General features: G+C 39.6%; 1 protein-coding gene across 13 annotated transcripts; it reads left to right on the top strand.

Annotated features, from left to right (window-relative positions):
• The first annotated feature begins 678 nt into the window (after positions 1-678).
• On the top strand, positions 679-23,199 carry dtna (dystrobrevin, alpha). Of its 13 annotated transcripts, none has more exons than XM_027287943.1 (24): positions 679-974; positions 5,227-5,294; positions 5,989-6,069; positions 6,173-6,386; positions 6,727-6,812; positions 7,325-7,479; positions 7,579-7,684; positions 8,218-8,384; positions 8,607-8,731; positions 9,367-9,375; positions 9,716-9,799; positions 10,021-10,101; positions 13,036-13,131; positions 14,172-14,253; positions 14,605-14,699; positions 17,420-17,533; positions 17,762-17,858; positions 19,099-19,122; positions 19,661-19,820; positions 19,902-19,991; positions 20,072-20,171; positions 20,651-20,768; positions 20,891-20,929; positions 21,949-23,199. In XM_027287943.1, the coding sequence occupies exons 2-23, from the start codon at positions 5,228-5,230 to the stop codon at positions 20,906-20,908; spliced, it is 2,169 nt and encodes a 722-aa protein (XP_027143744.1). In that variant the 5' UTR covers positions 679-974; position 5,227; the 3' UTR covers positions 20,909-20,929; positions 21,949-23,199. The 13 variants fall into 13 exon arrangements, with proteins under 13 accessions (XP_027143744.1, XP_027143737.1, XP_027143765.1 ...); XM_027287940.1 differs by lacking the exon at positions 679-974 and adding an exon at positions 2,334-2,639 and having other exon boundaries at positions 10,033-10,101; XM_027287924.1 differs by lacking the exon at positions 679-974 and adding an exon at positions 2,337-2,639.
• Positions 23,200-24,112: the final 913 nt, after the last annotated feature.

The following is a 24,112-nucleotide window of genomic DNA, read 5'->3' as shown; positions in this document are numbered from 1 at the left end:
CAAATGGTTTAACCTCAGGGGGAAATGAGCAACATGATGTATAACATTTATAATGTGTGTATATAGTGTATATCTATATGTTTTTTTAAATTATTATTTATGAGTATTTTCTTATTCACCCTGTGTATTGTGAGCTATGGGGGGTCAGTAAAGTCTATCTTATATTAAAAATTCCAACACACACTAGCTCATGTATAGTATTTGCTCAAAAAATGATGCAAATACTATACAGCCTTTGGACATTTTAATTGGTGGTTGCAAAACCTCTGCAGTCTAATGGTTATTTTATTTACAAATAGATGTAAGCTATTGATTTTACAATCCAAATGGTTCAACCACAGGACACATGACAAGAAATGAGAAACATTTACAACAAGGTGTATAACATTTACATCAGTTTGACAAAATGTGAAAAAAAGGTGCAATTTGATTACAAAAACAAAAAGATCTTTCAATATGTAATTATTAGATGGGTATTGTTTTGATTCACAAAGACTTTCTTAATGACGTCATCTTCCTAAAGCTGCAAACAATGCTTAAAACCAGTGAATGAGCACACCTTTGCACCACCACCTCTGTTAGAATATAAATTAATCTGCTTATATTTTGCATTCTCCTTGATTTCCTTTGTTTGTAGTTTTGCTTGTTTGGCTGTCATTGTTTTCTTTATTGTTTTCATATCAAACATTTTGCAGCTAAAGCACACTGACGCAAGTGAAGAGATTCCGCATTACGTCATCGCAAAGGCCACATACTGGAGGCAAATGCTGCCCGTGCTCCGCTCAGACAGTACAGCGACCAGAAAATTTCCACTACACGAGAGAGCTTCATGCAAGGAGAGCGGCAACAACAACGGCCGCTTCGTGCAGTGATGCAGCAACCTACACCAAAGAAACCCTGATCGGGACACGCGACGGAGTCCTGGATGGGAAAAAACAAGTGATGTTGCATGACATGCCTCGAAATAAATACTGGTAAGTCTTGTGCAAAGTGCGCTGCTCTTGCTGCAGCAGCTGCTGCTGGTGCTGGTGCTGCTGCTGGAGGCTGGCAGGCAGCGGAGGAGCGACCTTAACCTACTTTGTCACTCTGGGGGTTGAAATGAGTTTTCCTGATCAAGTTACAGCGATAAAAATCGGGGATGTGTGAGGATAAAAAACAGCAGAAATGGAGTCGTGTATGCAAGGCAGGCTTGTCTGTAACAATGAGACCTTTTGTCTCTCGTACGCACAGGTGTCTCTGGCGTGACAGGTGATGCCTGAGCTGTGAGTGTTTACCACGAGGGTGCCTGTTGCCTGTCTTGCTGCCTTTTTTTTTTTTTTTTTTTTTTACCTTTGGCCAGTATTGATGTGTTGGAATTTTTCTTAATGTCTACAAGGCAACGTGACTCTGTCTATGCCCAGGAGTACATCTCTATTCAAGCTTGTGATTGAAATGCAAATGTAATCCTGTGTTGGCTATCACATCACACATTTGCACATGCAGAACATACTGCATTTCCAGTGTTTCCACTATTTCTGACACTTCAATGCACCTTTGTGCAAAGAACTCAGAAACACTTTTTGTAAACAGAATCACAGCACCAGCAAACTAAACTCGTACTCGCACTTCTCTTTTAACATCAGGGTCCCAAAGTTTTGGCCTTTTTGCAGCTGAAACCATGGCGATCGTTAGCAGCAGGGGACGGCGAGCAGAGGGCCCTTCCAGCACATGCACATCTCTGGCTGGTACCATACAGGAAGAGAGAACTGTTTCACTACCTAGACAGCAAACACTAAAACAGAACATCTCTGGCTATGCTGAGCTTTAACTGATTAACCTTAAGTCAATGGTGCAGCTTTTTTACTCCTGCCAACAGGAGATGGGATTCGGATACCAGTGTATAGTCTTGTGATGTAAAAATAACTCTGGCCAATCAGTGGTAGCAGCTGCGATGTACTATACTGAGCCAGCCAAACACAGATTGCTCTCTAACTCAAGTTAGTGCTTGTGTGTGGACAATATGCATCAAGGAGAGCATGAATTAGCAACACTGTCCACTATGCATCCTTGAGCTGCTACAGAAATAGACATATGATATAAATAACTGACTAATAAGGCTTTTTTTTATTGTTGGCCTGACATGCGGTTGAATATTTGGCCAACAGTAGTCTGTGCAGCATGAAAAAGATAGAGTGAGTCATTACTGTGAGACCCTTTTGGCAGTGCTTAGCCCCACCAGTCTCTCTGTAATGTTAATCGTATACGATGATTTGCTCTTTTAAGGGCAGTTATTTTCTAATGCTGCCAGCGTGACAGTGCCACAGAGAAAGAGTAATGTTTGCTGGGCACATGCCAGGAATGAGGTTTGGGGTCTGCAACTAGAGAGCCAGTAAAGCTGTACAAGAATGTGGAGCCTTCTCATTTGTAGTTAAAGATAGAGGCAGCACACACTGTATCCTAGCTGACAGTTTCTAATTTCAGATATCTTCAGTCGGCCCCCGTCCATTTGGGCGGCTTTTGTTTGTAATGTTTCCTTGTTAGAAAGGAGTTTTGTGTTGTGTGTAGCTGCTTCTAGAAGAAGGAGGACTTTTGCTTTTGTAATAACTCATCTCAGGCAAGGAGGAGGGGGGGAGGAAAACGACCATGGTGCTTTATGAAAGGTATGTTGATCATCTTGTTCCTTTCACCATAGTACAATTTGTAGTGGCTGTGTTGGTTTAATATTTGCTCTTGCAATAGATTGTATCAATCTCAGTTATTTCCGAGACTGAAAACAGACCGCAGAAGGTCACAGACCTAGCGCTCAGGATGTGTTTGCTCTTGATATGGAAAGGATATCAATGTTAATCTATGAAATAGTGTATGTTTGTACACTTTGACATTCACCCACTGTATAAGTGATGAATGGGCTTGCATTTATATTACTTTTAGGATGACATTAGAATACTGGTTGCCGGTAGTGGCCTGACATCGCTGTGTATACATCTATATCTGCTATTTACTGTCATAGGTGGATTCATCATTGCCTTATAACTGATAAAATACTACTCTGTTATTATTTGTGTTTTTTCCACAGTTTTCATTTACAAGATCCGCTTTGTAATATAAACAACAACATGTAGATGATTCTGTTCTGTATTGTCATGATAATATGCCATTAATAATTAGCATTGTTTCTGTTGTAGCTCACACAGCTCTGCACTTGATTCTGTAATTCCAGGTTAATTTATTAACCTAATCTGTAAACCCATTTAAACTGGATTTCAAAGATTCCTAGAGCTCCATAATTGACTCTCTGTGCTGACTGAGAAAGGATAGCAAAAGGAGGAGGGGGGGTAAAAGTATTCTGCTGTTTGCTTTTTAACACTAGGTGAATTTTAATTTCCACACCATGGGTCTCTGCAGCGTAATATTCGGGTCTCCCAATTACTGTCAAAGTAATTTGAAATACCATGCCTGAATGATTGCCTCGCAGAAAAAGTGTTTTTGAGCCATTCGCCCAAGAAGTGCCACTGTGCTACTCGCTATCATCCCACCGAGCGTTGTATCATAAAAGATATTAACTCGTGAAAAAAAAAAAAAAAAAACTTTTCTCCACAAACTTTGCTGCTTGTCTGCAGTGGGAGGTGTAGTGTGTGTGTGGGGAGTGACTAGCACTATGTTTTTACGAACGGAGCGGCTGGGATCTTTGCTGCCATGGCAACAAACCACATGACTAGGTGTATTAGATTGCCTCGGACAGAGTGCAGTGAGGCATGGTGTGAGCATTCTCTGTGCTGCTCTGCCTCTTTGAAAGTCTTGTTCTTGTCTTACTTAAGTTTTTCTGTGCGCACCCCCTCCCACACCCCCACTTCACATTTCTGATAAGCACTGCAGTGTGCTACATTCAATTTGCAAATGTACTTGTAAGACAAAACAAAAAAGTGAGCTCAGTGTGTATTTACCAGGGCCGGATGAACCTGCTATGGGACCCTAGGGTCAAATTTGCTTTGGGTACCCCACCCCCCTTCCCCATTAGTATTTAATAATCAGCTTTTGGTTATTGAATTAAGCCCCTATTTATTTAGAAAAATGCACAATGCAAACGCTTGAAATAATAAAGGCCTTATTACTTAATTTGTTTGGTTATAGATTATACTACAAAGAAGTGTTCACAGCTAATACATCCACTGTGTAGCATTTATTTACTGCGTGGAAGCTGGTCCTGATGTTAACATCAGTGGCTCTGTCCTGCTGTTTAGGGACGGATTTAGGTGACGCTCCAGTAACTACAGCCGATGTTACCTGACATAATGTTATGTCTGTTACACATTTAATGCTAGAGCTTATTAGCTCACCACCGCAATGCAAAAAAATGCTTTTATTTCCATCTTCTACAGGTCACAATCAACTGTTGAGGATGGTAACTTTAGCTTTTAGCCTCAGTCTTTTAGCATAATATCTTATATGTAGACCCCTCTTTACAGGTTTTCTGTTTGTAAAGGTATCTTATATGTAGACCCCTCTTTACAGGTTTTCTGTTTGTAAAGGGGGTCTGGTGGCTTTAAAGAGAGTCCACAGCGAGTGTTGGTGCTCATGAGTGAGAGGTGTCAATTAAAAGGCGACATTAACTTTGATATCATATACAGTCTGCATTTTTACTACTTCAAGCCACAATCCCAGAGAAACATATTAAACATATTTTGTTAAATTATTGTAAAGCATCTGTTCAACCAAAGAAATTAATTCCTTTAAGGGTTATTGTAACTGATGATGATACTAATATTTGTGCAATACTATAAACAGCTATACTGTCACCGAATTGAGGCAGTTATTGTGAGAATCTCATACCGTTTCAACCCTACTAGTTATGGCGGGGCTTAGTCAGCCAATAGCCGCAGTGAACCTGGAGCCTTTGGGCTTAGGCCTGGGGATCTGGGCAGCTGTCCACTTTGCCTGGTTGGCCTTGATTTTATTTACAGTGAAATGATGATGAGGTTACTGTGACTGTGCATCATGTCAAATGAACATAATGTTATTGCAGTGTGTCTCCTATGTTAAACAAGTGGTGATTGTTCAGAGATTCTTTCTATACAGTAGTTTAACAAATGTGTTGTGATGCCTCAGTTCAACTTGGTAGTTATCTTATACATAATCCAGCAATAGAAAGAGCATAGTGATTAAGCAATTACTTCATTAGATGTGTTTTCTTTCTGTTTAAAGCAGCATTACACAGGCTCTGACATTACTTTCTCTCCTCTTGATCAGAATGATTGAAGACTGCGGGCAGAGCAGTGACAACATGGCAGATAGAAGGCAACTGTTTGTCGAGATGAGTAAGTGCTCATACCCACAGCTCAGCATGATCTATGTTGGACTGTTGTACTGACCGACCATAAAAATGCCATATTATTCTCTGTAACTTTCATGTGAAGCAAATATCCTGAAAATCAAGTGACAGGCACCAGTATGACCCCATGCTCTCACACTATTTACACAGTGTGAAAGCTATGGAGGCCCAAAGTCTGCAGACAAAACATGAACATAATATAATTATACCGTTCTTAAAAAATGCAAATTATTCCCAATATTTAATGCTTTTTTATTATTGTTCTAGTTCATAGTAGCTCATTTTATTGTGTTCCAGTACACTGATTTTGTTTCACATTGCCATGTGAGTATTTTACCGTCAATGCAAAATCTAATTTTTAAATCTTTAAACTGTGTCCCCAGTCCATAGTGGGTACATGCTAATTTAAAGCAGGTTTGCGTAAGTCCTGAAAAGTGAATAAAAGTGAGCATCAAAGTCAGTATGCATACTAAAATACGCTTTATCTTTTGTCATCACAATGCCTTTCATGCTCTTTATAATAAACACTTTGTCTGTGTTTATTCATATGTTTACTTATTTCATAGTTTCATTTATCTTTTATTAAAGACTTTGGGCCTCCATACGCTGTTCCTCCACATTAGTGCCACATTATCTATGACATTTCCATTGTTATTTAATAAGAAGTCATTCTTCCTCAGGGGCTCAAGACTTGGACTCCATACGATTATCGACATACAGAACTGCCTGCAAACTCAGATTTGTGCAGAAGAAATGCAATCGTGAGTATGATGCGAAGTACATAAAACTATTTTAACAACATCACTGTGCTCATAAGCATCCGCCTCAAGATGTTTATATCCAGTTGCCCTGTTTGCTTTCCAGTACATTTGGTTGACATTTGGAATGTCATCGAGGCTTTCCGAGAGAACGGCGTCAACGCCATGGACCTCAGCGCTGACCTTTCTGTGGCTCGTCTAGAAGTGGTACTGTCCACCATTTTTTACCAGCTGAACAAGCGCATGCCCACCACCCACCAGATCAACGTGGAACACTCTATCAGCCTGCTGCTCAACTTCCTGCTGGCAGCGTATGACCCGTGAGTAACACGTCACGTGACACTCGTCGGCTGGCTGTGTATTTTCGCGTCTGAGGTTTTGACGTGAGCTAATGTAGTGTGAAATGTGATTCTGAAGTGTCTGCCAAAGTGGAGTGAAAATACAGAGTATTTGCCTTCATAATGTGACAACATGTTGGAGGAGAGTGTGTATTTTAAGAGCCAAGTGAAACATTTTTTAAGATGATGATCACTGTTATTCAAGTTTGCCTTTAAAGGTTGTGCTTTTTAAGAAAAATAGTTGCGTTCGTGGGATGTTCTAGGCCTTGACAGCTCTATTTTAAAAGAATCTATGACCATAAAATGTATTTGCTCTTTTCAGGGAGGGCCATGGCAAAATATCTGTCTTTGTTGTGAAGATGGCCGTGGCAACTATCTGTGGAGGGAAAATTCTGGATAAATTAAGATGTAAGCAACCCAACAAATACTTATTTTACTTTTAATTGTGACAAATGAAATAATTTACCTGTAATAAATCACCTAATTGTCTTTATAAAGTTCATGCCGTTTCTAGTCTAAGTAATGTACTGCTTTGGAATATATAATACAAACTTATTAGTGTCTGTATTATCTATATCTCTGTCTGTGCTTAGCCTATTGTTCTTAAAAGAAGAAGCACTACTTACCCAGCTTTTCATGGCTGGAAGAAGTCATTATTCATTATCTGAAAGATAGAGTTTATTACATAATCTACAAAATCTGTGCGAGCAGTTGCAATGGCTTGTGAAGGGGGGAAATAAAGAGGGCTGTGTGTTTCTGCCGTATTATAACAATTGATCTGAATAACTGCTTTACTTTGATTTGTTTTCACAAATAAGTGGGATAATTGTATTGTGTAATACTGTAATTAGCCGACTGTGGTGGCAACTGACAATTAGTTTGATTCATTTGTATAATGTCTCCCCCCGCATTGTTCCCAGATATTTTTTCACAGATATCAGATTCTGCTGGAATAATGGCGTACCCGCAGTTTGACCAATTTCTGAGGGAGGTTCTCAAATTACCTATGGCGGTTTTTGAGGGACCTTCTTTTGGTTACACTGAACAAGCAGCAAGAACGTGCTTTGCACAGCAGGTGGGGGGTTCGTTAACCACAGAGTGTAATATTATCGAATAGTTTTGGCCTTGACGCTGTGGAGGATTTTTCCAGTTGAATCTCACCTCTCCTCCACAGAAAAAGGTCTCCCTCAATACATTCCTGGATACGTTGATGTCAGACCCGCCCCCTCAGTGTCTGGTGTGGTTACCGCTCATGCATCGGCTTGCCAACGTGGAGAACGGTAAGACACCATGCGGAATATTTATAAACGGGAAAGCTAGCAGGGCTGGGAGGATGTAAAGTTCAGCCTTGCATCATAATCTTGAGTCACCACACACACACACACACACGCACACGATCAGTCAAGCAGACATACAGAAGGAAGCACACGTACACCTTCTAGTAAAGATGACCCATAGGGACCTTGCACCTTTGTGTATTAGTGTGTGTGTGTTTGTGCGTATTTGCAGTGCACTCATCATCACAAGTCACCTCCAACTGAGCAGGAGAAACACTGTCACACGCTCACACACGCACAGCGTGCATGAGTCGTGCTGTTTTGTGTGGTTAAAAATGAGCTGAATGTTGCAGACTCAATAGCATCTGTCCTTGAATTAATTGCAAATGAATCCTCTACACTTTGCATTGTGCAAAATATATCTGGGTTTACAATCACATCTGTTTGTGTGTGTGTGTGTGTGTGTGTGTGTGTGTGTGTGTTTTGTCCATCTGCATGCATGTGTGTGTGTCTGACCCCTCCTCTCCTCCCTGCAGTCTTTCACCCTGTCGAGTGCTCCTACTGCCATACTGAGAGTATGATGGGCTTCCGCTACCGCTGCCAGCAATGTCATAATTACCAGCTCTGTCAGGACTGCTTCTGGAGGGGGCATGCCAGTGGTTCCCATAGCAACCAGCACCAAATGAAGGAGTATACGTCATGGGTAAGGAGAGAGAGAGAGAGAGAGAGAGAGAGAGAGAGAGGGGCGGGCTGAGGGAGGTGTGTCTGCACCGGACCAGTCATAGCGGCTATTTTCGTTCTGCTTCACCACAATGTAAAGACGCTGAATGTTGGATGCAGGTGGCGTTTCTGTAATGAAGCCATGCGTTTTGAAAATAAATTAGTGTCCTCAGAATTGGCATCTCACTCCTGTGTTTCTCTGCAGAAATCCCCCGCTAAGAAGTTATCCCATGCCCTCAGTAAGTCACTGAGCTGTGCATCCAGCAGAGAGCCTCTTCACCCCATGTTTCCCGAAATGCCAGAGAAACCTCTCAACCTAGCTCATATTGTGTAAGTTCATCTTCTTGATTTTTTTTCCTGCAGTCAGAGAGTTGTGTTATTTTCAAATGTTTGGTTTCATCCCCCTGCTCATAATTATCTTGTTGCTGCCTCGAAGTCTGAAGTGATTTCAGTCAATCTCTTGGGTCAGCTGATCAATGAGGCTTAATTATAGCCTGGGGAATGATTGTAATCTGCAGCACTGCTGCTACATTATTCCTTGACTTGGCGACACAAGCACAGACTTTGTAGCACTCCAATGCTGTTTATAAAAGGCTACATCAGGTGTGGGGACATGATAAGGCTACTTCTGGTGCAAAAGTCACTCTTTTCTTATTTTACCTTTAAATTTCTGTATTTTTTTAACTCTTAAGGAGCCAGAATTATTCAGATTATTGAAAATCCGGTAATGATACGTATCTGTGGATGTAGTTTTTTCACTTAAACACATAAAAACAAACATTTTTTAAAAGGTTAAAAGGCCTTATTTATCCCTTGTTGATACCAATATATTTGCCATAAACTAATCTCAGTTGGGTTCTTTCCCCAAAATGACTCACATTTCTACATTTAGTGTAGACTTTGCTGGGCTGATAATAATGTAATAAATAATTTTCATTCCTTTTCTCATTCTGTACTTCCCTCAGAGATACGTGGTGAGTTTTCTTTGATTATTCAACATGTCATAGATTTGAATCCTTTTGTATTGTCCTACACAGTATTGTCAAGTCCCATCCACCCCAACGTACTGACAGTCACTATTGTTATTATTGTTTCCTTGCCGTGTTTGTTCATCATTCCAACCACTCAATGCATGTTTTCACACTTTACATAACTAATCATATGTGTCTTTGTTGCCATATCCTGATATATAGTATGTACAGCAGGTCGTCTATGTAATTTCAGGGATTATAAGGTTGGAGGAAATCCACAAGGTTACATAAATAAACAGCCTTGTCAGTTTTGGATTTAAAAAAACATTTGTTTCCTGTCAAGGCCACCCAGACCAGTGAACATCACCAATGACTACTCGCTCTCCCACTCCATGCCGACATCAGGGAACCCTTACTCCACCAAAAAGTGAGTACAACAGCTGAACAAAGGATGTCCTGGATTTTGTAGCAGGTCTTTTCAGTTTTCCCTGCTCCCTAAAGGCCTTGTACCCTGTACACTCTGTGACCCACACTGTCTTTATTTTCTATTCCTTTTTATCTCCCTCAAAGTGTGTGTGTGCGTGTGAACATTTGTGTATCACCGTACTTTTTCTTTTCTTTGTGGTTTCTTGTGCTGAATGTAAATAGCTTGCCTTACAGCAAGAGTAATGATGTTGAGCAAAGAAAGCCCTTGACTGTGGCTGCTCCACATCTGTTGAAAGGGAGAGGGTAAGTGACACAGGTGTGCATATGAGAATGCCTTTGTAGCTCAGTTGCATGTGTGATCTAATATAGATAATAATCATATGGCATAGAGTGCTTATCGTCCTAAGGAAACTATTAGTGAACCAGTTTTCTTATAGAGGGGGTTTACGTTGTTGCACTCGAGGGGCTATTTCAAAGACGCTAGATGAAGCATGCATCATAAAGATCATTGGCAATTATTTTCGAGTGTCTATTACAATCTTTTCATTCACATAGAAATGGGAAATACTGTTTCTAATGTGAGCCGCCGTGAATGATACCCTCTGTGTTAAAGCTGTAGAAGTTATAGTATACATTCCCAGCTCATTGTTTATGATATATGTGACAGAGTTTAGATGAAATGGGATGAACTTCTTTTTTCATGTGCTATTTATGTTGTATTTTGGAGGATAAACATATTTGTTGATCCTGATTTCTTTGTCCATTTGAAGGCAGTTGAGCTTCTCTGCACCTGCACATGCTGAAGAAAGTGCTTCTTTAGTGACCACTAATCCCTTTCATAAGTAAAAACATACAGAGGTGACGAGTGAGTGGTCTCCTTTAGGTTATTCTCGTTGTACATATCAGATCTGACTTTGCAGTTACTGTTTGCACAGGCTGAGACAGCGTATAATATAACTTTAAGGTGGTGTACTCTGTGGACGTCGAGCTTTGGCACAACAATGACTGATTACTTTGTTAAATTTATAAGATCTTTGACTTTAAACAGCTGGACTATACAGTTTAAAAGACACTCAAGTTAAGGATTTAGTATTGTAGTTCCATAAAGTTGGAGTTTCCTATAATGTTGGTCAAGCTCCAAGAAATCCTCGACCCTACACATCCCACACAAGAAGCTTCCTAACAGCAACATCTTTCAAACGTCACCCCCCCAGTTTGTAATGCAGGCTTTCTGTTAAACTGCACTGCACTAATCAATATTTTTATATTGACAATGGATTTAATGATTATATGTAAAGAAAGGCGTCACTCATAGTGACAAACCTACAGATTATCACTGGCAGAACTCCTCAACTCAACAGAGCATTTTAGCATCTTTTTTTGAGGCCTTTTTCAAGCTTTATTTTTGACAGAGATAGCTGAAGAGTGACATGAATTTGGGGAGAGAGAGATGGGGAAAGACATGCAGCAAAGGGCCGCGGGGCGGATTCAAACCCTGGGCCGCTGCTCAGCCTTCGTACATGGGGTGGATGCTTTACCAACTGAGCTAATCAACACCCCCATTTTAGCATCTTTTAGCTAATTGTTTTGGTTTTATGGCCCACACCCTGTTGTTTTACTGATTAAGTCTTGCTACAAAAAAAAACTCCTGATATATACCGAAACTGATAAACTACTATCTATTTAGCACTAAATACCTCTAAGGAATAGACAAAGCTAATGACACATTGGTCAGTATAGTGGGGCATTAAGCAGCTAAAGAGCCAGATATTTCCCTCAGGAGTTGGTGGAGAACCAAAACAGAGCTAAGAGAAGAGTGACTGGACTTGCAGTCATCAAGTGGACAGAAATGCTAATGCTGGATGTGAAAATAAATAACTGTTTGCCCCAAACTAGTAATTTGGAGTGTACAAATGGTTGAGTGGCCCTTTAATTTTTATTGAAAATGTTGACTAAATAGTTATTGTGAACATTTAACTAGCTGCTAAAAGATAAGAGATAAAGCCAATGCAGAAGTGCCAAAAACTGCAGTTCCTTGAACGTCCACTTGAGGTTGGCTACAGAACGAGTCAATCCACATACACCCCTATGTTAAAATGTCCAACTTCACAGCAGAAATAAATATGTTTACAGCCTGGTACAAAAGACAGTTTTAGTCTCTATAGTTACTCATTCAGATTATATTAAGGCTACAAGTTATGCATTAATAACAGCGTGGCCACTTTGATTGACAGGTGGGTGCTGTTACATGCCGCTTGTTTGAGCACCCATTATTTGAGTTTCATTCAGCTCGCCTCAGTTCCACCCATGCTCCACGTCTTTGCCCATTTTTTAGATTAACCGAGAGGCTTCAGAGGCAGGACTGCCAAGAGCCACCACACTCTGAGCTTTAGAAACCTGTGGGTGACTTTAACAGATACTAAGTCTGGGTTTTAGACAGTCTATGGATGTGTATAGTAGCTTTATTATGAGGTTGATATGCTGCAGCTGGTAGTTTTTTTTAAAATGTTTTTTTAAATTTAATTAGCTAGTTTGTTAAATTATCTAAATGGTTTCTTAGCTTGCTGGTTAACAAACCACAATGCCAGTTTTTTTCAGGTTCACTGGTTGCAACTTTAAATGCTTTAGAGCTAAGATTAAGGGAGCAAATAATCAAACCAGTTTATAGTTGGAAACAAGATGGTTTCTTGGTTGTTGTCGCTGTTTTGAGACATTTTATGGTCACGGCTGATTCTGCATTGACCCTCCATAATGTCAGCAGGTTGCTATAAGGGTTGCAGGTGGAAGGCCTCTATAAATATAGGAGCTACATCAAAAAGACTGTGCATGCTTGACATATCTTAGAGGGGCTGGTAGATTGTTCAACTCAAATATAATGACTTTCAGTGGTTTTAATAATAGAGCACTGAGTGATTGATGCCTATAGAATGTAAACATGTGCATGTATCTTGTAGTCTTTTTTAGTGGGCATGTCCTTAATCATGCTCCTAGCCTTCATCAGTGGTGTCTCTCCCAAACATAATATGGCCTTGTTTCTCTCTAGTCACCCATGAATGGCTGCTTTTCAGCCTCCCTCCTCCTCCTCGTCTCTTTTGTTGCCTTCTATCCTTCCCTCCCTCCCTCTCTCTCTCTCTCTCTCTCTCCCTCCCTCCCTCTCTCTCTCTCTTTGCTTTTGCTCTTTGTCACCTGTGTAATGTAATGTTTTTGTATGTGTTGTGAAACCCTGCACTGTTCCAGGTTGAACTACAACCTCGATGTTGCTGATAGACTTGCTGACGAACATGCTCTCATTGGCCTCTATGTGAATCTACTTCAAAACAACCCCAAAACATGGTTAGTTGGTTTGGGTGCTGTGTTTGCCAAACAGCAGTGGAAACTATTTGCTCTGCTGAACTGCCACCCCGCAATCTTTCCCCTAACATAACCTTACAGCTCTAACGCTGCATGCTGTCAGTTTTACTGACAAGTCACCTCAACATTATTGTTATTCAGCAGCAATAGTTGTTTCTGACTGATCTGTATCCAAAATGGTATCAGGGTTTATTTCTACCAAGAGAGCAGCGTAAGTGTTGATTTGATTGAAGGTGGAACTGCATTTTATTTGTATTTAAGATCGTTTAAGTACACACATGACTACATAATTACGCCTCTGATACAAAATATACTTATGATTGTCTTTGACTGAAAGAAAAAAGGACAAATAGTTCCAGTTTTTTCCAAAATTGCATAACTCCAAATGCTTAGGGCAGACAGGACAAACACTTCTGGCTGCTCCTCAGACTTGACCACTTCCTTGCAAGGTAATCTCTAAAATGAGTTTGGTTTGTTTGGTCCAGTAACTCTAAACTAATGTGTACTGACTTGGTTTTAATATCACTGGGCATATTCTCTCCTCATCCCATGAAAGTAGGGATGCCTGTATTTGCTGTGTGCGTGTGTGTGTGTGTGTGTGTGTGTGTGTGTGTGTGTGTGCACTAATATGCGTGTGTGTGTGTGTTTAAAGCTGGTTTAACACTCTCATTTTGGCTACCTGTATTATCTTCCTGTTTAAGAGGATTCATGTGCTTTTACTATATGTGTGCTTGCAGATACATAAACCTATATTTTTACTCAATCAGTGACTGTATAAGTAACCCCTTTGCCCTATTAAATAAAACACGAATTATTACTTCACCTCCACTTTTCCTGCTTTTGTTCTACATAAGTAGCTTAGCATGACTGCACGGGCCTCTGCTGTAAAACGAAAATGAAGCTTTTCCTGCCGAAGAACTAATCTGTCTCTTGAACAAACTAAACTTTCTTGGATTTTCTGGTGGAGCTTTGTAGTAACAGTTTCATGTTGTGACTCCCATCTCTATTTTCCTCTTGATCAGTTTGCTGGAGAGCAGTAACCATCAAGATGAGGAGCACAGTCTCATCGCCCGCTATGCTGCTAGACTGGCTGCTGATGCTGCGGTGAGATATATATATATATATATATGTATATAAATATATATATATAAGATATTTATTGCACACAATATCATGGCATCTTTCATCTGTGTTGTCCACTGCCAAAAATCTGTCAATGATGAGAAGAACGTACGCTATCTTTGGTATTTCTGGCCTTCTTATTGCAAAGATGATAAAGGGATTTACAGGTGGTGATCATTTGTATGCCTTTATGTTCTGATCAGCTCTTAATAGATGTGACTGTGACTTTTCATTATGTTCCCTCCCCTGTGAGATATGAGATAAGGTAGCGAATGACATCATCCAGAGGTAAAGCCAGTTCACATGATGTCTCTTGCTTGGTTTCACCGACAGGCTCAACAGCAGAGGGTCCCCACAGACCTGCCCTGCTCTCTGGATGCCAACAAACAGCAGAGGCAGCTCATTGCCGAGCTCGAGAGCAAAAACAGGTTAGGGATGACTGCCTTAGTGATACTGTTCTGTTTGTTTCTTCTTTTGTCAATTCCACAACAAGAAACTCACTTTGAGAATAAAGGGATGTCTGGTCTGACAAAGCAAACAGACCTCAAAGGACTTTTTTTTTTACTGAAAGCTGGTTATAAACTTTTTGTTATTAGCCAAGAAATTATATAAATATTTTTACCTCTTCTCATTAAATGATTGTGACAATGTGATTTATTCTTGATAGGTAAACTGCATCTTCTCAAAACTTTATTAATCAATCTCTTCCAAAAATATCACAGTAAAAATGAAACCACAAATAACCAAATTTTCTGGGCAACAATGAAAATAGAACAACAAAGAAAAAGCAGAAACATAACAGCTATGGCTGCATACAGAACTGGTATCTTGGGTTTATTCAATACTTAGTTCATACTTGTTGTAGGAGCCAAAATGTGTATAGCTTAGTATAGTTGTTTATTTGTTTAGATCGCACATGTTTTCTGGATCACTATCATTTCTGGTGATTGGCACATTTTACGACTTGGTGGTGGGATTTAGACAAAGAGGTTGAGTTAGGCTTGAATATTTCCTCTTGACCGTCTCGTCTCGTTTAGTTTTGTCACATTATGTCAAGTTAAGTTGTTTGTTATTTATTTAATTAACACCATAAAAAGCATCTGACGTGACTGTGGATCTCGTTTATTGAATGAGTCACAGTAAAAGCCTGCTTAGCCTCTCAGACACCTTTTTTTATTGAAAGTGGCCACTGCACATGTTTTTTGTTACGTCATACATCACCCATTTTCCTTAAATAAGAGACGTTCTCTTTCAATCAGAGTTGGTAGGACATTTTTTCCATACTGCAAATCTCTCTTTCAATTCCTGACCATTGTTCTGTGGTGCAGGGTTCGGCCTTGTACCAGTTTATTGTTATTGCCTTCTTAGTTGCAATTAGTCGTATCTTGACTATATATCTATCATTTCCAGCACACATTCCAGGGTGCATAATTTTGCATTCATTTGGCATCTCATATCCCAGAATATCTTTAATTGTGGCACTGACATTATCCCAAAAATAGTGCAGTTAAGGGCATAATATACAAAAGATTTGTGCATGGTTCGCTTCTTTGCACCCACATATCTGCCAACATGGCTGTTTTGAGCCGCTTTGCTTACTCTTTGTTTTAGGTGCGATGAAGAAGTGGGTCAAATTTTTCCACCCAAATTCACTCCACATTATGAATTTGTAGTAGTGTTGTGTTTTACACATACTGTATCATTCTTCTGGGACAATATCAATGTTCAGTTATTTCTCCTATTTAGCCATAGTGTCTATGGTAGAGGTGTCCTTAAATTCTCTGAGCCATCACCTTGATTCTTGTCCCAATATCCCAATATATAACCCAAGTGGGTCTAAGGACAGAGGGTGTCACTCCATGTACAGATTGTAAAGCCCTCCGAGGCAAATGTATTCTGTAAGTTTGGGCTATACAAATAAAATGTGATCTGATTTGATTTAGCTGTAATCATGTTGTTATGTTATGTTATGTTATGTTATGTTATGTTATGTTATGTTATGTTATGTTATGTTATGTTATGCTATGTTATGTTATGTTATGTTATGTTTCCTTTCTTTAGTAGTGTGCACACTGCAGTAATTCCCTTTCACTCAGTCAGACACAGTTTCTGTAGGTCAGGTCACTCAAACTTGGTTTAAATCATCTTAATTAATCAAATATCAACATTTTTAAGGCTGTAACTAACTGTATATATGCTGTATAAATTATAGGCCATGCAAGGCAATTTATTTATATGGCATATATTTACATATGTTAGTTAAAATAAGTAAAATGAGGATAAAAAGAGAAAAGAAGATTTTCTGAATGTAAGAGCAAACTTAACATTCAAATGAGATCAATAAATAACAGTGAATAATGAAACCAAAATGGAGACAAGAGTTCAATTATAGGCTAGAGTGAACAAGTACGTAGGTTTTTATGGAAGCTATAATTAATATTTATATATAAAGCAATGGATCACGTGACTACTTGTATATGGCAGGGGTCACATGTGGTGAGGAACCCACAGAGAGTTATCACCAGACTGTGCATTTAGCTTCAGCTCTACAGAGCTTTATAGGGTAACTGTAACACTGTCATGGCTTACGGGGACACTTGAATAGAGCGGAGCCGTCGTTTTTATGTTATTAGTAACACCTGAGATTTTCCCAAATGTCTGAATAAAAAAAGTCTATAGTGTCTTTTGGGTCCACTCTCCTGGAGTTGTTTTTGGCTGCAGCTTTTTCTCAGCAAAATAAAGCACTAAAATCCTACAAACTAAACAGCAGACAAAGTTAGTGACTAGCTGGTGAACGTAGTGGAGCTATAGAGCCAGATGTTTTATTTTAGGAGTTGTTGGAGACCAAAAAACAGCTGAAAGTGATAAAATTTTGGTCTTTCAGGCTCTGTATCTGCTGGATGTCTGAATAACTGAGGTGATAAAATGGTGTGTTCACAGTTTGTTTCCACTGCCCTCAAGTGGCCAAAAAAAATAAAAAAATCAGTTATTGCAGGTTTAAATTTAGATTTTAACGCTGTCAGATATGGACGGTATTTATTTACTACAGTCAATAGGCAGCTTTTCTGCTGACCTAAGATCATACAAATAAACACACGTCTGAATTATAACCTGGTCTTATGAATGAATTTGTTTGTGCCTATTACAGAGAAATCCTGCAGGAAATACAGCGGCTGCGCCTTCAGCATGAGGAGGCCTCCCAGCCACCACCTGACAAGGGTCAGCAGAACCCCACGCTGCTGGCTGAGCTACGACTTCTCAGGTAACTGCGCCTTGCTGCGGTCCTGCACCATGCAGTGAGTTTGTAACAGACATTTTTGCTTACACTGCAATCCAATGTACATGCTGTAATTGCCTGCCTCTGTCTTAGACAAATGAACAGCATATGTTAGAGTCTACAGATGCTTATGAACAGTTTCCCCTCCCCCCATATTGCTGTTGACGGGACATTATGGTATCATCACGTTGTACAACTTGTTTCCTCTGTTAGGCAACGCAAAGATGAGCTTGAACAAAGAATGTCTACTCTGCAGGAGAGTCGCAGGGAACTCATGGTGCAGCTGGAGCAACTAATGATGCTTCTCAAGGTACTACAGACGTGACTTTCATCTCTTTGACTTCACACTGTTCAAATACAGAATACAGCTAAGGTCGCCTTTTTGATGACTTAGCGAACACACCCGTCCGTTTCCTGTGGGAATCAGCGAGGTTGTGGTTTTCAAGATTTCTTCTTTACCATGATCGGTTCTGTTGCAGTTGCATGTTTTTACACACATGGACGTGTGTACTGTAGCTCGTGTTTTTTTTTTTTATGTTGTTGTTGTTGTTTCCTGTTTTGAGGCAGGTGGTAAGCAATATGGTCAGATTAAGATTTCCCTTGTGTTACATTTTCTCCCAGCTGTGGGTGATCACTCCTGCTAATGTAAAGCAAACAGTGCAGTTTGCAGATGAGGAAACATGTGACCAATTACCCAACATGTCCATTAGAGGGTGCACTCCAGCTCTACTGGGGTCTAATTTGTAATTCTCTGCACATTTGCATATAACATATAATATTTTGAGCTATCTGCTTTTGTTGTGTTTACATTTGGATCATAAAAAAAGTATCCTCTGTCACACAAGACATGTAAATTACGTCATACATGTATGCACCTAATTAGCCCTATTGTGTTGAGGCAGTGGATCTCAAACTTTTTCCTGGCATGCCTCTCTTCAGAAGCTGAAAAAAGGTCAACTCAACTTCCATTCATATTTTTCCCCTGGTCATCCATGCCCCCCTCCCCCCTTGTAGTGGCTCTATGTCCCCCAGTTTAGTCCAAACAGATGAGTTAAGAACAGGATATTGAATTTTTATGCTCCATCGCACCTTTCAAGACAACAAGTCAATCCCCCGCTAAGAAGGATAAACCTTTGGTCTGAGACTATCTTCTCCCTTCAATGTATGATCCTGATTAGCCATGTTATGTTAACTTATGATGCCAGACAAGAAGTCCAGACAGACAAGTTAAGACCAGGATATTGAGTTTGGGATTATAGTCCGTCGCACCCTACAAGACAACATGTCTATCCCTTTCTAAGAAGGATAACCTTTGGTGTGAGAATATCTTCTGGAGTCAACAAAACAGAGCCTAGACAAACTGCTTACAATAGTGGCTTGAGTGGGGAGGCTATCAATCTAATTAGCCTGAAAGGATCAATGTTAATCCATTAAACCTGCATGAGGAAGCCACATGCTTGTCGCATTCCTTGAGGAAATAACAATTGGATGTTTTCAGAAATACTCGGTGCCATGTGGTTTCATGAGCTATAAAATATTTTTCTTTTCAGCTAGAGGAGGAACGGAGAGAAGCTGTAAGTGAAAACTGTGAAGCAAAAAAGAGTCTGAAGCGACACCTGGAGTCAGAATGTTTGCATGTTTGAAACAAATACTTTGTTGTTGTCGGCTGAAAAGTTTGTATCTGCAAAATTTTATTTAACTCAAGAGGTGAACGTGCTGTAATTTTTCAGTTAACTGGAATTTAGAGATACATGGTGTTCACCAGACAGCACTAACTTGTGGTTTGGTCTGTGGAAATAACTCTAACAGCTTTGATAGAGATCATGTTTTAACGGCATGTTGAGTAAATGACGTCACATACCGTGCATTTCTAGCATGTGTGTCATGTTTATTACTATTAAAACTAATTAGATTCTCTAATGACTTAAAAAACTATCAAACTGAAGTGTTTGTAGCTGTTTTTTCTTTGTTTTTTTTACTGAAAATAAAAAGTTATTTGTTGCATTGCTCGTGGAAGGTTTGCTTTGATGCGAAACATATTCTTACAATTACAGCATGGCTTTCTCTGTCAACACAGTGGCACTAGTTAACCCTAAATTGTATGTGTTGCAGACTCAGGGTCCCGGGTCTCCACGCTCTTCCCCCAGCCACACCATCAGCCGGCCGATCCCCACACCAATCCACTCGGACTCTGCCGGCACGACCCCGACTCACACACCTCAGGACTCACTCATGGGCGTGGGAGGGGATGTTCAGGAGGCCTTCGCTCAGGGTAACACACAGGAGCATTTGCTCATGCATGTGGTTTTTAAAGTATAGTTGGAAGCTTACGTTTTAAAAACTATTTCAAAAGGTCCAAGGAGAAATTTGAGAAACGACCTACTCATTGCTGCTGACTCCATCACCAACACAATGTCATCACTGGTTAAAGAACTCAATTCAGGTAAAACTGAATGTAACAAACTTGAATTTTGCTTTGAGTTTTTATCCAGCAGCTGTTTTAAAGTGCCTGTTTTTCCACAGAGGGTGGAAGTGAGACTGAGAGCACTGTGGATTCAGACTTTGGCCGTGGCGACTTCTTAGCCACAACCTCTTCAGACCCCTTCTTCGCATATAAACAAAGGTATTATACACACTATAGGAATTTACCCAAAGCATCTTCAAATGGCTCATGGCTAACTGTTGGTAAAGTCACCCCTCCACATTCAAAACTCTTTTTAATGAGCGTCTGCTTCTACAGTTTCTAAACTCACCAGTTGTTTCTGTTTGACCTGAGAAACTGCTTTTGCACACTTTACTGCTTCCTCTTGACAGTTTATTTGCTCTGTGGCCAGCTCTCGCAGTCGTGTTTTTGTTTCATACAGATGCATGTGCAAAATAGTTTATAGATCAGATCATTTTCTACATCTCTATAAACCACTGATTAGAATCAAATGCATGGCAGAACTGCCTAAATGTGTTTTTTTTTTCTTATAATGAATCTTAAAATAAACTGTGTTACTTGGAAATAACTATAGTTCTTTCCCAGTGTTCTCTGGTAACAGTCCCTCCAGTTTTCAGGTTCACTTCAGATTCTTGTTTTAAACTTGTTATCTGTCACAGGAGTGCCAGTGCTGCAGAGGGGGAGAGCTTTGAGAACGATCTGGAGCAGCAGCTGGAGGACGAGCTCAAGCTGGAGGAGCTAATAAAGCACAGGCAGGAACCAGAGAAAACCTGCATGGTGAGACTGTAATGTAAGGAGAAGATGGTATATTTATATATATTCAATTATTAAATGAATCCTCGTCAATACTTATTCTAACCTGCTATGTGTGTTTCGGTGTTGTTCATGCTGTGGTACAGGTGTCGCTGCAGCAGTGACTGTGTTAGCCAAGGTGACTGGTAAGTACCTGAAACCTGTCTGTGAAAGACCTTTTTCATCAACATAAAAGTTTGCAAACGTTGAAAAAAAAAATGTTGAGAGAACATCTGCAGAATCGCTGAGTCTAGCTTCAGAATCTAAGAGCACCCATTGTGTCATTAAGTGGACTCTAGTGCCACCATGAGGTTGACATTTTTGTGAAAGATCAAAGAACTACTAAAGACAGTCGTGGTCCACATTGGATGAAATGCAAAAACTTCCTCTGATGCTTCATCCATCATCATTGGGCAACAATTTTAATCTGTCCAATGCTTTGAAATATGACAAAATCATTGCACAACTACTGCCATTCCCACTAGCCTCAGCTGTACTTTGTGTTCAATGCCAATTAGCTCATCTTAACAAGCGAAGATGGTGAACGTTGTAAACATGATCGCTGTGAACATGTAACCACACAAAGCCACAAGCAAGGCTCTAAAGTCTCAGTCTCGTTTTTTCTTGTGGTCTCAGTGGATAGAGCTGGTTTTGAACAAATCTTTGAGGTTTGATTTCTCGACATTTCAGCCACTCTCGGTCATTCCTATACCCACAATGTGACCTCAGCCGTTGAGACTGAACTCTGTTAAGTTCATTTACCAGAGCAGCTACCTCGACAGTAGTGCAAGGCAGAAGCGACAATAAAATGAATCATTCACATTACTGACTTTCACCTTCATTCTAGCTTCTATATCATAATTACAGTCTTTTTTTATTTTTTGTTTGAAGGACAACCTACAACAAAACTAGACCTGGAAGACGCACTTGCCCACATGACAGACAGTAATTACAAACCTGGATAAAGTGTTTACATGCCACAGTCTTCAGGTTTCTCTCTGAGTACTCAAGATAGCAGATTTCTCAAAGGCAGGATAAAGACTGAAACATGATATTATGTTTATAGCGCAAACACAATCTGAGCTGTGATACATCCACGTAAACACACTTATCTTGCCTTTCTTTGATTTATATGCCGAGCTGTAACATTCTTATCTCCTAACAGGTGAGCAATATGAAAAGCAACAATAGTAGAAGACACTGGATGAGACAACACTGGGCCTACGGTACAGAGCACTGAAGATATGAAGATTTTAAGTTGAATAAATGGCTGAATCCAACTATAGAATACATTTATGTAAAGATCTATTTTTTAACCAACCACATATTTAAGGTAATACTGTGAGCTGATGTAAAGAGATTAATTGGTGAGCTGTCTATTATACCACAGGTGCCATAAAAACCACACAACTTTGGGGAATTATTTCTTAATTTTTAGCCTTTTTTTTTTTATATATATGAGTTGTTCAAGAAACGTACAACTGCACTGTTAGTACAGGATGGCAAACCTGATTCTTACAAATTCTCATGTTTCTGAAAACAGTGAACCAGGTTTAAGTGTTTGTCACCTGATTTGAAATACAAACCTGAGGAGGTGAAGTTATAGACGATAAAAAATTGCAATATTTTGTAAATGTATGACTCAGACAGATTTTACCACTGTTCCATAGATTTCTTACTGTTGCTGTCGAGTGGCTTTTGTATTGTTTTTTTGACTTGTTTTTGGAGCAGGCCGATCAGATGCGTTTGTTTTATTTGATACATTATGAATAATAATGATAATAATACACACTGCCTTAGCTGATTGGATGACCTCTAAGAAAAAAAAAGAGCTCATTCAAACTGTCAATGCAGCATGTAGCTAACAAGAAAACACAGCAGCAGTGCTCGTTGTCTTCACTGGACAAATGAGGCTAAACTCATTAAAATCTGATGCTGGGAAGTGATTGTGTCTGCAGATGGATTTGTTCTGCAAATATGTACACTGTCTACATATAAATTGTCAATTAGATATGAGATGTAGATGGATTGGAGGTTGTTTTAAAACACGGTGAATAAGATGAGACTTCCCAATCACTCAAATTCAAAAAGGTTTACACTGGTAAGGGCATTGAACAAATTGTGTTTACTATCAATGGTTTATGAATTAATGTTCGACCATAGATCATTTACCATTGTTTCATTTGTTAGCTCTCACACACAAATCTCTGTGTGACTTGCACACCGACATACATACACACTCTTGGTGTATTTTTTGAGTGTGCGTGAAACTTTACTCAGTCACTTTGGGGGAAAGTGGCAAGCCAATCTAAAATCATAAATGTGTGAAATATATCTAGTTTGATTTTTGAGCAAGTTCATAGCAGTGATTTTGCATGGTGGTGATGCATAATAAAGTGTTGACACAATATCACAATTTTTGCCTGTGAACTCCTTTTTCTCTTTCTTTTTCCATTCCAGAACGGCACACTTCAATTGGCATGGTTTGGCAGTGCACATTTATTATCTGTCATAAATGCACTGTTGGCTGCCCTCAACCTATTGTCTATAATTCATCACATAGACCCACCATCTGAGGTAACATAAAGGCAGCCATCCAGCACTGAATCTCACAGTCATGTGAATATTAGGAGGAGAGACTTTTGCTCTCAGGCTCAGGCAATAATACTGGCATATGAATTAACTGAATTAGTTTTTGTATTTACTGTTATCCACTTGTTTTAAAAAGACATCTACACAAACCTTTCAATATTTAAGGAGAGTATTTAGAGTATCCATCCCCAGGTCTTATGCATAACTGACTAAATGAATTCCTGTCTTTATCCGGTCTATGCTATGTCTACTCTATCAGCATAGTTAGCAAAGCAGCTATAATGGTGATGAATTTTATACCAAGCGTCTTCCAGAAATCTTTTGCCTCGTACCAAGTGCATGACTGCACCCTGGTGTTAAGACATGAGGAATGCAGCTGAACGCCAGATTTACTTAATCACAGATGCAAATGTTGTGCCTTTTATCTCAATCTGTGCAAAACAGTGTTGGCTTTAACGGACTAATTTAAGAAGAATAAAAAAAAACGTTCTTCCTCAATACATTTTCAATTTGCTTTCTCAGAAATGCACAGAAGCCCTAAGCGGTCATACATTCATACATTTTTAAATGTTATTTTTCCCCCCTATGTGTACACTACAGGACCAGATTATCTCAAAATTCTTCATTTCCTCTGGGGAAATATATACATATTAATTTCAAGGGCCTTTCTATGGAAACCCTAAGCAGTCAACCATTCATACATTTCATTTTGATAATGAGTTGATTTCATTTGTTTT

This window comes from Larimichthys crocea, chromosome II (assembly GCF_000972845.2).
Source record: "Larimichthys crocea isolate SSNF chromosome II, L_crocea_2.0, whole genome shotgun sequence".
Taxonomy (NCBI): Eukaryota; Metazoa; Chordata; class Actinopteri; family Sciaenidae; genus Larimichthys; species Larimichthys crocea.
The sequence above is the reverse complement of the archived record's forward strand: the minus strand, read 5'-3'. Positions and strand labels throughout refer to the sequence as shown.